Genomic DNA, 13,671 nt, shown 5'->3' on the forward strand with positions numbered 1-13,671 from the left:
TGTGTGTCTAATGCATATTTCATTGCTATGCAGGCCAGTGATTTTGGAAGTCCCACACTTTGCATCACTGCGAGGCAAGGAACGAGAGATAAGCATTCTGCGCAGTGACAATGGTGAAACATGGAAGGAGCACACTCTTGAGGCTTCTGAGGAAGCTGTCCAAGAGGTGCTAAATGAAAGCTTTGAAGGAGAAGGTGGGTTGGTAATCTTCTCTGGTGTCTGAGGTTAGCTTGTTTTTTTTTTTTTGCATTGTTTGTAGTGCACTGTTCTTGTTTATCACGGAATACTTTTTTCTGATGTATGTCTAGCAGTTAAGTTAGATGTTTGAAAAATATCAGTGGTGCCTGCAGTTTACAAGTGTCACACAATATCATGCATAAAAATGCGGAATGGAACAAAATGACGAAAATTAGAACACAACTCGAAAATGGTGGAACGGTGTCCACTTAAGAATTGGTGAAGCTATTTGAGGAAGTTACGTGAAACCTACTGTATTCTTGCTGTATACACCATTGTTACCATACCTTTTCAATCCTCTGAATGGCATGTTGACTGATTTCTGTCAAAATGTTCTGTAAGTGCAGAAGATGAACCAGATACGATATAAATCTATTCTCTTCTTCATTGAAAATGTAACCTTGTGGGCAAGCATATAGCTAGAAATTTTTTTTTTGGGAAGGGCCCAAGGTAATTTCTTGTATTGGGTGGAGAGAGTGGGAGGAAAGTGGGACGGTGCGTGTGCTTGTGGGCTTCACATTATTTGGTGCACAGCCAACTTAATCTTGTTTGGAGAAGTAAATTAATCTTTTCTATGAGCTCATTTGCCAAAAATGATGCTCAGGCATTGAAGCAGGAAGGTATTCAATAGATAGCATTTGTTAACAAAGAATGTTTAAAAGTATTTTACTCTTTGTATGTTTTTGCAATGCACATATTACCGATTTTGTGTTTTAGGAAACTTTTGGTGCTACTGTACTGGTGTTTTTGTCATTATTAACTGTGAGATTCTTTTTGTTCACTTCAGCTTCATTTTGTGTACTGTGACTGTGGATACACTACCTGTCAGGAAAGAGTTGCGCATTTTACTGTTTGGAGCTGTAACCTGTGCTGTAATAGCCATTGCTCATGGTATTATGTGTAGCATATTGAATTTTTTGGATTGTCTTGAATAATTGGGCTCAGAGAACTCGGAGACAATTATAGTCTTTTTACCTGAGCAGCCTCGCAACCACAAGTGGAAATGGAGCTTATTTTTGTCTTTGAAACTAGGGTTGCTGTGCGCTTAGTGGTGAATAAGACTCGCATATAAAACTCATCCCTCTGTTTGTGTTAAGGTGCTAATAAGATCATTTGAAATTTTTGGGTTGCAGACTTCGTAATTTTATGTCGCATATGCAGACGAGGAAATCATTGGTGCAGAATTATATTCGTAGCATTAATATTAGACTGTCGTTTTCGGCCACTTTCTCTTTGAACTCTCTCTGTGCTCTCGGCAAGAACAAATTGGAAAGGATAGGCCTACAAATGGAGTTGGTGCATTGCACAACACTGTGCCTTGCTCATTTCCTGTTGCTTACTGACCCTATGTCGTGTGGGGCTTTCTGGCAGAGCTGAGCGCCTTGGAGGACCTGCAGACCAACCGCATTGTGCGCATCCTGACGACAGACTTCCCCCAGTATTTTGCGGTGGTGAGCCGGACAAGGCAGGAGGTGCATGCTGTGGGTCCCGAGGGGGGCCTGCTCAGCTCGACAGTGGTGCCCCAGGTGCAAGCCATCTTCCCGGAGGGCGCTCTCACCAAGAAGATCCGCGTGGGCCTCCAGGTAGGGCAGCCCCCCCCACCACCGTACCTGGCACAGGCCGAGACCCTCAGCGAGGCCGACGAGGAGCCCCCTGCGGGTCGGGGGCCCCCTCGCTCGAGGCTGGGCCGCCTGTTGCCTGCCCGCAAGGGCCCAGCTGTGCGCAGTGACCGAAAGCGGCCCCCTCGCAAGGCGGGCTTCTTTGCACAACTTGTGAGGAGAACCTGGCCTAGGCTGGCTGTCTTTTCACATGTCTGATCGATGGGCTGGGCTCATGCACTGCTCATTGCTTCTACACTTTGGGCTCGTGTTGCAAGGGGGTGAATGTTTGCTGCGCAAGACTATTGTAAAGAAATGGAAGCACGGCATCAGTGTGGAGTATTGCCAACAATCTTATGTTACCTTATAAAGCCATCTTAATGCTACATTCCATGGTTTATAGGGGCTTCGATGCGAGTTGCGAGCTCTAAATACTCAGTCATACTCCCATCTCATTTCAATAGCGTTGTTCGTTCAGTATGCCGATATGACATCAGGGTTCATGGCATTGCTTATTGGCAACACAAGACAAAGACAAAAATGATGGTGCCAGGTATTGTAATATAAACAAAATTCAGAACTTTGTTTTGTTAGCAAAATTACTTGAAACTTAAGCAAGACATTACTAATTGTTTGAAATTAATGAAATGAAGTTAAGACTTTTGAAAAGAGGTTTCAGGATAATGACAATTGCAAAATGGTCAGGTAACTTTTTGTCATCGCCTTTTCATTATTAATAGTCTATTTTTTTTTATGTACATTTGATACAATACTCAAGTACAGTAATTGCATCTTGAGCTGCAGTGATTTGGTTCTGACTGACTGCAAATGGCTCGGGTTTAAATCAATGAAGTTTAGTTGTTGTACAACTCACTTTTATTCAGAGCTGTACTTCTTTGAGTGGCTTTTGTAAAAGGACAGCTGTCTTGAACATTACTGTTGTGTATTTTTATATCAATGCTCTTTTATGTCTCTATCATTGTGTACTTATAGCTTCGACTAATGTAGCCTCTTTAAGCTTTTCATTCATTAACTGTTTAGGTGAGTTTTTACCGACAAGTAATTTTTGTTGTGGTTCAGCGAATTAGTAAGAGGCTACGACATCTTAAAGCTTCTTTGTTGTAGAAGCTTGAAATTCATAATCATCTCTATTTTGAGCACATGAAATTATTGTTTCATTTAGCTGCTTTAGGCAGTGGAAGTCTTAAACTAAATTAAACTTATAGTGAACTCAATCTGGCAAAATGCAGTCATTTTGAAAGGCCACCGATGTGCAGAAGTTAATAGAAAGGAGTTTTTACCGTATTCCAGTGCCTGATGCTAGCATATTACAATGCCAGAATTGGAAACAGTATAGTTATACCCTGATACATGACAGTTCTATCTTCTTTAAAATGACTGGAATGTCAGTTTTTGTTTTCATTGTATGAGGTGCTTTCCGTAGCAGTTTGTGATTGTAACTCTCAAATTTTTCTGGTTTATTTAGAAAGTTTCTCACTCTTCGACGGATAGCAGCTAAAAATTATTTGCACTTATAATGTCAAAGAAAACACTGCACCAGTGGATTCTGAACCGTGTGCAACTTATTATTGTTTCTCGTGGATGACCCCCCACATTATTTTATATTCTAATTTTCCTTTAAAATTTCTTGTATCGATGACCTTAATATGCATTCTCGAGTGCCCAGTTTTTATTATAGCTTTGTAATATTAAAAACTTTATTGCAGTGGGAAACAGAGAGAGAGAGAGAGAGGGGCAATTATTTGTAGTCATAGATGGGAAGATAGCAGATAAAAATGTGCCATTCTTCTAACTTCACTTGTGGTAACTGCAAGAAGAAGTTTTTTTTTTTTTTTTTTTTGTGGAAGGTGAATTGAGCATATATAGGGCCGTTTGTTTTTGGGTTAAATTCATCTTTTTTCTAGGGGTGTGCGAATATCATGTTTTTCGAATACGAATCGAATACGAATACTTGGTTCCGAATATCGAATCGAATATCGAATAATAAAGGACACACGCATTTAACCGCTACAAAACATTATTTGAGCACCCAAGAACATAACAGTTCAACTATCAGTGATGAAATGAACACAAAAAGTGTGTATGGCTGCCAAAAACATTATTCTTAGAAGAGTGGTAATATCAGAGAATATGACTAGTACACATCATTGATTAAGGCTAGCTTGCCATAAGCACGAAAGCGCGTTGCTGGGATGAACATAAAAGGTTGTCGTGAAGGAAAACCGGCTGCTCCACATGGTCAGGCAGAAGTAGTTTCCTTCTAGCTGAAACCACTTCTCCAGCCACAAAAAATGCCCTCTCACATAGCACTGAACTGGCAGGTATTGCGAGGTATTTCGTGCACAGCTCTGACTATAACAGCTTCGCAGGTATAGCCACAAAGAAGCTCACCAGCGCAGTCAGCTACTGCATGGCCCAACGTTACGCATTGCTCTGGGCGCCGCCATGTTGTTATGTCTCTGTGGATAGGACTTGCGGACCGAAATGAACGCCGGTGCTCGCAATAGAATATTCGGCTAGATACGAATATTCGCGTCAGGTCGAATATTCGAAACAACACGAATACTAGGATTTCGAATCGAATACGAATACTAAAAATATAATCGAATTAAATTCGAAATTTTCGAATATTCGCACACCCCTACTTTTTTCATTGTTGCATTTCATCAGGTAAAGTCGAATTTTGGCCCCAAAACTGCTTTTTTGAAAATTTTGTGGACTCGAAGGGTTCGCTAATGTGCAAAAAATGAAAGTACGTTCGCTGGCTGATTTTTCGGACTGGATTGGCATTGCTGAGAGGTCCAAAACAGAGGAATGGAGCCAAGAAAGGCACCTTATTTGAACTCTTGATTGACGTGAAAATAGTGGTTGATGGCTTTCTGCACATTCCGACTCTTCGGCATGATCACATCACTCTTGATCTCATGGCGCATCATGCCATTGTTGTACAGACATGACAGAATAGGGACTGCTGTTGTGAGCTTGTCATTGAATGGGTGCAATGTCATCAGCATGCCATCACAGGCTGCTTGTGATGGGACCAAGTCCATATGTGATTAAAGCAGATCCACTGTTCCTGCTACATGAAGGACCCAGAACAGGAAGATGAAGGGGAAAAATAGGATAAGGTATAACTGTCATCATACCTTAGGTAGGTGCTCCATTGGTGTTGACTTTCATAATTAGGCTTTATGTTGCCTAGAACTCGGGACCAGTGTCCAAAAACAGTGGCATGTTGTTGTTTACACTTCACAACTCAGATAATACCTGTGCCAGCAGTGAACAAAAAATTACATTTACTATCTAATGTCGTAAATTTTAATACCATTCAAGATATGTCGCATGGGTGAACTGTTCTTGAAGCATGTAAGCTATGTTCCATAGCTTATGCAGGCCAGCAGATAGCTTTGTTAGAAACAACGCTGTATAAGGTATCAAATTATTTGTTATTCACGACTGTCAGTCAAACAGGCATCTCCACAGCATTTTTCTTGATTGTTACCATTTTTACTGGTACTGTGATTGACATAGTTTGGCTTGTGTGCTGGGCTTATAGCTTGATTTCTGACCTGCAAACCAAAAACAATGACAATTTTTTCAGCATAATTATTATGCTGCAGTTGGACAATATTGATGACGTTTTGGGCTCATGAGCCATATTTATGACCAGATAAAATTTTTTAATTGGCTTTCAGGCATTATCATCATTGTGGCACAAAATAATATTAAATGAAGACGTGTAGCACCGGCTCTTAAAATAATGGAATTAGCAAACTTAAGCACTTTATGTCGTTTCTTGTGCACATGTGGCGTCTGTACAAAATGAATGGGAAAAGTGAGATTTATTGTCGTCATTACAATGAAATAGTTAGGTCTGTGAAGCATATTTTGTTGTTAGTGCACGGTCCTCACTTGAGCACTGCCATTTTCCTCTGAAGAGTTTGTTGAAACAAAAGTACTATTCAGGTTTGTGTGATGAAGGATGTGTGGCTGCGGTACAGTCATGGTGCGATCTCCGTCAGCCATCTGGCGGGAGCGTCAAATGGCTTCCTTTAGTTAACCTCCTTGTTTATATGAAAAAATTTTCGATTGCCTGGAAGTATTAGTAGTTTAGGCGGTTCCATTGTACTAACAAAATGATGGTCAGCTCTGGTGAGTGCAAATAAGGCCTGAAAAATTAAGCAGCCAGTCATGAAATGCCCAAAAGAGCCATCTTGGTTATATGTTGGGTCTGTGAGATGCGGGTTGGTGCCGCGCAAAACTCCAAAATTTTATGCATATCTGAAATTTCAGTGTCTGAAAATCGGTCAGCGACTGTACAAAAATTACTGACTTCTGTAGGTTCCTTTCAGAAGCGCTCGAGGAGAAAACTGCCTGATGGTTTTTTTTCCTGAAATTTTGTAGTTGATAGCCTACTTATTTAGAGGATTTATTTTTGAAGGGGGTTTACTTCAGAATGAGCTTGAATGGTAGGTTTTGAAAGCAAGCCTCGAACATAAATTGCCATGGTGTCTTTATGGAATTAATTTCATTGCACACTGAGTTATGCTAGCAATTACGGCTGTATTATCATGCACTCCAATTGGCAGCTGTTACACTGAAACCATGCTCTCCCTGTTAAGAGAGCCATGTAAAGGCTGTGAGTGTGTGTGTCGGTGTGTAGGGAAAAGCATTTGTTCGTCAACATTTCTTTAGTGCAGCTTATATTTTGTTAACTTGTCTTTTGCCTATGTCCCTGCGTAGAGGACTGCTTGCTGTTGTAATTCCTTTCATGAAAATTTCTTAGAAGACTAGTTCTAGATGTTTTTATAAGACCTGGTTACATTCCTTTTATCATGTCAAAAAGACGTGATTTTTACTCATTCATTCATTCATTCATTCATTGTTTATTCATGCCATATCTTGCAAAATAGAAAAGAACTGCTGTACCCATAGCCATTGGCTAGTTCTTGGTCCATAGTTCCTCAAAGTTGTAAAAACATAAAGCATGAAAGCAAGGGGCCCTAAATACTTAGCGTTTATTTTCTCTTAATTTTGATTATCTATGCTGCCTGATAATGTCTCAGTAGCTGAGTAACGAAGTAACTCAACATTGCTGTCTGACCAGGAAGTTGATTGTATTTTAATTTTTTCATTTTAGTGCTTAATTTTGGCACTTTTTTTTTTATGCACATAAGCTGCTAGCATCATAACTGGAACTACACACAGTCAAATTTAGTATGGGTAACTGATCATCTGAAGCTCATAGATATTTTGATAGTTTTTCTGTTGGTCAGATATAGTTAGGGGTAAAATGCTGGGCGCATATGATGGATTGATTTTTCAGGTGATTTGTGCTAGACTTTGAGTGTCAGGTGTGCCTGCACAAATTGTTTTATTTTTATAACATGGCTAGTCAGTGTTGTACTTTGGTATTTGTTTCTATTTTTTTAAAATAAACTAGATAACTGTGCACTTTAAGCTTAGTTGCCCATGAACCTCAACCCGAGGTTTAGTAAAAATAAAAAAAAAATTGGCTTTGGTCATTTTCTGGAACTCTCTACATTCTAGGCGAGAATTTCATACAGACATTAGTGTTATATTTCCTAACAGAGCTGAGCTACAGTGTGTTTAAAGTAACAGTAGGGCAGGCTGTAACAAGTCCAAGCACTTTGGATACTAGGAATGCAGTAGGGTGGTTTGTGTCGTGCTGTGGTCTCTAATTTCTTAAAAGGAAACATAATTGTTTTGTCATTGATAGATTTTCTATTTTGGTGCCACAGATGATGCAACAACCGATTTGTCAGTAAGTTGCATTCAGTATGTGAACTCGCATGACAGTGCAGATTTATTTATTTATTTATTTATTTATTTATTTATTATTGGAACCTTACAGGCCCTGAAGGGCATTGTGTAAGGGGGGTTACAATATCAAAGTGGATCACAGTAAACAAGGGGCAAAGCACTACTCGATGCGTTATTGCAAAAATCATAACAGAATTCCTAAGCATTAATAGAACTGGAATAGAATACCTGTAGGTGCACACAAAATATACGAGAGAATATGTGCAAAAGGAACACAAGCTTGGTAACAAAATAATATAGACTGATTATTCTAGCAGTACAAGCTACAAACTTGCTCACGGAATGAAACAGGATTATTTAACGATGCAATTGAATCAGGAAGATCATTCCAAAGTGATATGGCACAGGGGAGTGACAATGAATTGAAAGCCTATGTGTGTTCGAAGATGCGTGACAAACTAACGTGGTGATGCAAATGTCTAGAAGTGCGCAATGGAGTGCAAAGCAGCAAGGGCGAAAGCCTATCGGTATACACATACTTGCGCTGCAAGCATACATGCGAAACTGAGCGGCGATTTTCTGGAGGTGGGAGATCATTTTCTTTTTTCATTTCTGTCACACTGGAGTGGTGGCTATAGTTGTTGGAGATGAACCTGGCAGCTCTGTTTGGAATTTATTCTAATTTTGTGATTAGGTAGTTCTGGTGTGGTGGCCATATTGGCGACGCAGATTCTAGCTTGGGGCATATATAGGTTGCATAAGCTAATTTTTGGACATGAGCAGGCACTTTTTTTAAGGTTTTGGTGGTGATAACCAAGTGACTGAGATGCTTTAGCACATATGGAAGTGACATGTTCAGACCAGGAAAGGTTTGGTGTTAAAAGGATGCCCAGGTATTTGTAGGACGAAGTCTCAGATACAGTCACATTATTTAAGAAGTAAGAGAACTTGGAATTGGCGCGTTTATGGCTGAAGGTTGTTATTTTGCATTTGGGTGGTTAAGCGTCATGATCCAATTTTCACATCATCTAGAAATATTATTAATATCCTGCTGAAGACGTACCAACTAGTTAAGATGGTCAGTTCTGAAATAGGCTGCCTGTTGAGTATGTGGTGCACTAAGCAGATTACTTTACTAGTCTAAGTTGTGAAATTTTTGTTCGGTGTGGAATCTTATGCAGCATAAAGTAGGCATGTGAAAGTTCGGCATACACTTTAAAAATATATGCTGTTCAAGTGGTGCGTTTGTGTGTGTTTTGCATCCCACTTCTGATTTTTTATGTGGGGAAATGGCAGTCAGGAATAAACGTTACATGGGAGAACATGGGAGAATAGAAGCAACACATAAAACACTGCAGTTTTTATACAACATGGGCTGTTGCCAGTTGGAGCTTATGTCCTGCGGTGAGGTTGTGTTGTTCAATTGATTTTAATTTCATATAACTTTTTCGGGTCATCAAATGTATTCATATTTTGTAATATACTGTGCATTCAGTGCATCATTTTGAGACAGTGATATGCTGGACTCATCGCGTTTTTGTCTACCACAACTTATACTCATTATATTTAAATACTAGTAAAGTTAATGCATGAAGAAGATTATTTAAATTTACATTTGGGCAGAATAAGCATATTTCAGGAATTATTTTGTCTATTGAATAAATGCCGTAGCATAGCATTCTGCATGTTGAGGATTTTCTGACCTTTCTTGCAGATAAAGACCATGTGAGGTAGCAGTTGCTAAGGCAGGGTTGCTGCGATTACAGATACAGCTAGCTCTTGTGGTTGTGAACTGAATGTCTTCATAAGACATTGCCAGCTTTGATTAAAAAGAGAGAAATAAAGACGGCCTTTTCAGCAGATTACCAATCATCAACTGAGAATTTCATTTAGGTTTTCAGTCTTGTGATTCATTTCTGTGATATATATAACTGTTTTTTTGTTATACTGTTTCTTGGTGTATGACCACAAAAAAACTTTCATTCCGAGGTTTTAGTACATATGTATGTTTATATTGTTTGAGATAATGTTGTGTGTGGTATTTATTGTGTGTTCAGTCTTCCGATTCTAGTCATTTTATTTCGGTATTTTGTTTCCAGTGTTGAAACTTATTTTGCATTTATTTTGTTTTTAATACTTTGTAAAAGTTCCATTCTTGAAAAATAGACTGGTTCTTTATGTGAGGAAAAAGAAAAGGATTTTTTGGGGGGTTGTAGCTTTTGGTGTAGTTTTTGTTTTCCTCTTTCACTTGGTTATATTTAGGCCGTATACTTTCCGGTTTTAGCTGAAAAACACCAATAAACATCCGTTGGTAAAAAAAAAAAATAGGTTCTGGTAAAACTGCATAACTGCGCAGCAAGTTTAGTTGGCAACTAAACTATTTTACCTGGAAACCTCTGTGCAGCATCACAAGAGGCATTTCCAGAGCATCATTTGAGCTAATACGAGAGTTGTTTGCCACTTTTAAAGCCATCATATTTGGATATTGCGATGCTTGGAGGCACACATGAGTGGTCATTGCAGTAGTGCAGCTATAGTTCTAGGTTCCATTGATGCTTTTTACGCTTTTTGATCTTGGGATGGCTCGTTTGATGATGTAGTCCTGGAAATTGCTGCATTAATGTGTCTATTTTTCATACTGGAAAGCTTTCTAATGAGAAAAAGCATTTATATAATGTCATGGTTACCTAAAGTATATGATAAATGTTTGCTAAAATTGATTAAATAGCATATAAAAAATTTCAATCTGCATAAAACTGCTAATAACAACAAAAAACTCATTCCTTCATTTGTATAAAGGATAGAATTTTATTTTTGATCTTTTTATTATTTTTCTGGGATACCATTTGCACACGCTAATTTGGAATTTTATGTACCTTTAGTGTAACTAAGTCATGAGTAGAACAAATCTGTAGCTAGAAGGAGCTCTCCACCATGGTGCTAATAGGCAAACAATTAGGCTGACTGTGACTATATGAAGCAGTGAGATGTAAAGAGAATGTTCTTCAAAACTGAGTTAACAGTACTGTATAAATAAAACGAATTGGAGTACCTTGAAATTTTAGGAACAGCACCTAGAAATTAGAAATCTGGGGACTCAACAGAAGAAGCAGAGGGCCTGTTGCACAATTTTTTAAAAAATAACAGGAGAAAGTGCAAAGTTTGGTGCTGTGAGTAATGAGAATGTAACATACTGGAGACTTGGTGACGGTCAAGTAAAAATTTCTACATCATTCACTAGTCAGTCTAATAAACAGCAAGGAACTTAACATGTATTTCATATTACTCTGCATTTCACTATTTTGCCAGAGAATAATTTATATTCATAACTTAAAATGATGCAATGAGTATATCTTACACTACATTTTTTTTTCAACTGCACTGACATTTTGATCATTGTTCCACAAAATTTAGGCTTCATGAGTGCATGATGAAGAAAGGCTCGCTGCATTGCTACTTGACTGCTAAATTCTAAATTCTTAGTATGATTTGTAAAACTTCTCACGGATTTATTTCATGTGTGTGTAATGTGTTGCCAGAAGCATGCTTTTTTAGATTTCTTTGTTCCATTTTAGTGCGACTAGAAATACAAAGCTCCTAATCTTTCTGAACTTGTGATGCATTTTTTTTTTCTTGGTATCCTGTAGGTTTAGTTAGTCAAGGGTTCTTCAAGAGTCGTTATCTTGAAGGGAAGGTAAAACATTCAGCATATTTTGATGAATAGATATTTAATTTTGCATTTTTAATTGGTAACCTTGGATTTTGAAGTGTTCATGTTTCGGTGTTGGGTAGGCACACAGGAACATGATCACTTCAATATGCAGGGTGTATTGGCTTTGAGTTGTGTACTGTCAGTGAAATAATGTTTACACACTTCGTCTGGAAAAGCAGGATATGTGAATCAGAGTCCTGCAGATTTTTTTCTTATACTGCCTGTAGCATTCTAAATATTGATGTGTTTTCAGTGTGGCTTCAAATCTCTCTCTGTGGCATCAGTTTGATTCTCGACTACTTTTAGCTGACTTTTGTGTAGTTAATGATCTTGAAATGAACATTTTTATTGTTAAAGATATCATAATGAAATTAGGTGTGTATATATGTTTCTTCTTGCTGTTTTCAAAAATATAATTAGTTTCAGTATATCTCAGTTCACGTATTATAGGAAAATAACTGAAGCCAAATTAGCTAAATTCTTATGGGTCATTAAGACACTTTCTTTTTGCATTTTTTTTTGTTTCAATTGAAATGCAGCTGCAGCCAAAGCCCTGCCATCTGGAGCTATGCTAATTATGATGATGCTAGGTTTTTTTTGCCGCAAGGGCACCTAAGGCCAAAATCGCCAGACACAAAGTTTTTGGTCGGCTCAGGCTAAAGCTATGCTAATTATATCGTTTAAATACATCATCATATAAAAATGTTAAATTTTGTCTAAGCACCATAATTATGAGGTATAGTTAGTCGACATTATAGTTCATAAAATTTGAAATGTTTGATTCAGCCAAACAAAAACAGCATAGCTCCATAGTTTAGATCTTCCTGAACTCAATGGTATAAGAATAATTGAAATTGCACCGTAAAAATGTAATAAAAACTGTTGTAAGACTAGTTATTTTGGCGAAAACACGAAGCTGAGAAAATCTCATTTGAAGTGCGCACGCCAGCCATTCAGCGATCGTTGCAGAGGCCTCAAAAAACAGTGGATGTTCCAGAAAATATGTCACAGTAGTGAGTAATACCAGGTAGAAGGGAAGGGTCCCAGCTTTCAAACAAAACCAAGATGGTGGCCATCGGGGACGTGGTCGTGGGAAGTGATGGGCGCGAAGTCCTGCCGCATTTTGCTCCAAAATCACCGTTTCCGGGCTTCATAGGTGCGAAATATATAGATGTTTTAGTAGTTAGAGGTCAAAATTTCGACTTTGAAACTTTTTAGGCAGGAACGTTGGAGTCTATCGATCCTGAATATGCCATCTCCCGCTTCTCCCCTTTAACGGCATAGATGAGGCCTTTGTATTATCATCAGCTACGTAATTTGTTTATTTGCTTTTTGACCAGGCTTGCTTGCCCATGCCTTATGCAGTACTAGTATATCAACAAGCTTATTCTGCTTCGTGATTTTACCTTGGGTGTAATGAATCGAGATTCAGAGAATTGACCTTCCATCACTGACATGCCTTTAGATGGAACTGACCACTTTATAAGTGCCGCTTTTGCTTGCATTTGTTTATTAGGCAGGCTTCCTTTCTAAGTGTGATGAGTCAGTAGTGTTTGTTGTACGCTGTCCTTTCATTTCTGTTGATATGAGTACTACTGAGTTCTCATGGCATGTAACTTTTCACAGATTCCTACAAATTTTTATGCATCTGCATTTAACTGTGTTCAGCCTTTGTGTTGACTGATTTACTAATGCAGCTTTTGAGGACTTTATTTTTGCAAGAAGAACTTTATGCTTTATAAGCCCAGCACAGATATAAAAATAAGATAATCTGTAAAGAACATATCTTTCAGATATTTTGTCTCTTGCCCATGCTTGGCCAGTATACATGAGAGTTATTTTTGTACTCTGTCTAGTTTTCTGCTGCAGAGCCACTTATAATCGCTCTAAATGTAACAGTGGTAGAGAGAGGTTGGCCAGGTGGTTCTTGATAATCACAAAGTGAACAAAGGAGGGGAAAACCTCAGGGCGCTTGCCAGCGTTTCGACAAGAGGACTTGTTGACAACGAAGACGAGTCCTCTTGTCGAAACATTGGCATGCACCGTGATGTTTTCCCTCCAAATGTTACAAGCGCTTCATCATTTTGAATGGCGTCCCCATGACATCATGGCACGAATTTAGATATTTAACCCTAGCAGACTTTGACGAGCCTGGATAAGCTGACTGTCATTTCTGGCCCATTACAACTATAGCTTGTCATGTGTTTTCTGGTACTCTGCGTCCAGTTTAAGACGAGTAGAGCTTGTTCAAAGCATTTTTTGATTTCCTGGCAAATGGCGACACGGGTACTAAATGACCATTTTGGTACCATTTTCAAA

General features: G+C 38.6%; 1 protein-coding gene across 13 annotated transcripts in view; it reads left to right on the plus strand.

Moving 5' to 3' along the window:
• The window catches only part of LOC149351412 (uncharacterized), a 214,447-nt gene that overhangs the window by 76,607 nt on the left and 124,169 nt on the right, over positions 1-13,671 (plus strand). For all 13 annotated transcript variants that reach the window (XM_089580739.1, XM_089580740.1, XM_089580741.1 and 10 more), the window contains 2 exons: positions 34-194; positions 1,609-1,820. In XM_089580739.1, the coding sequence (XP_089436865.1) occupies positions 34-194; positions 1,609-1,820 (373 nt within the window). The remainder of the gene's footprint in view (positions 1-33; positions 195-1,608; positions 1,821-13,671) is intronic.

Source organism: Amblyomma mixtum, chromosome 3 (genome assembly GCF_055824585.1).
Source record: "Amblyomma mixtum isolate Tamu chromosome 3, ASM5582458v1, whole genome shotgun sequence".
Classification (NCBI taxonomy): Eukaryota; Metazoa; Arthropoda; class Arachnida; order Ixodida; family Ixodidae; genus Amblyomma; species Amblyomma mixtum.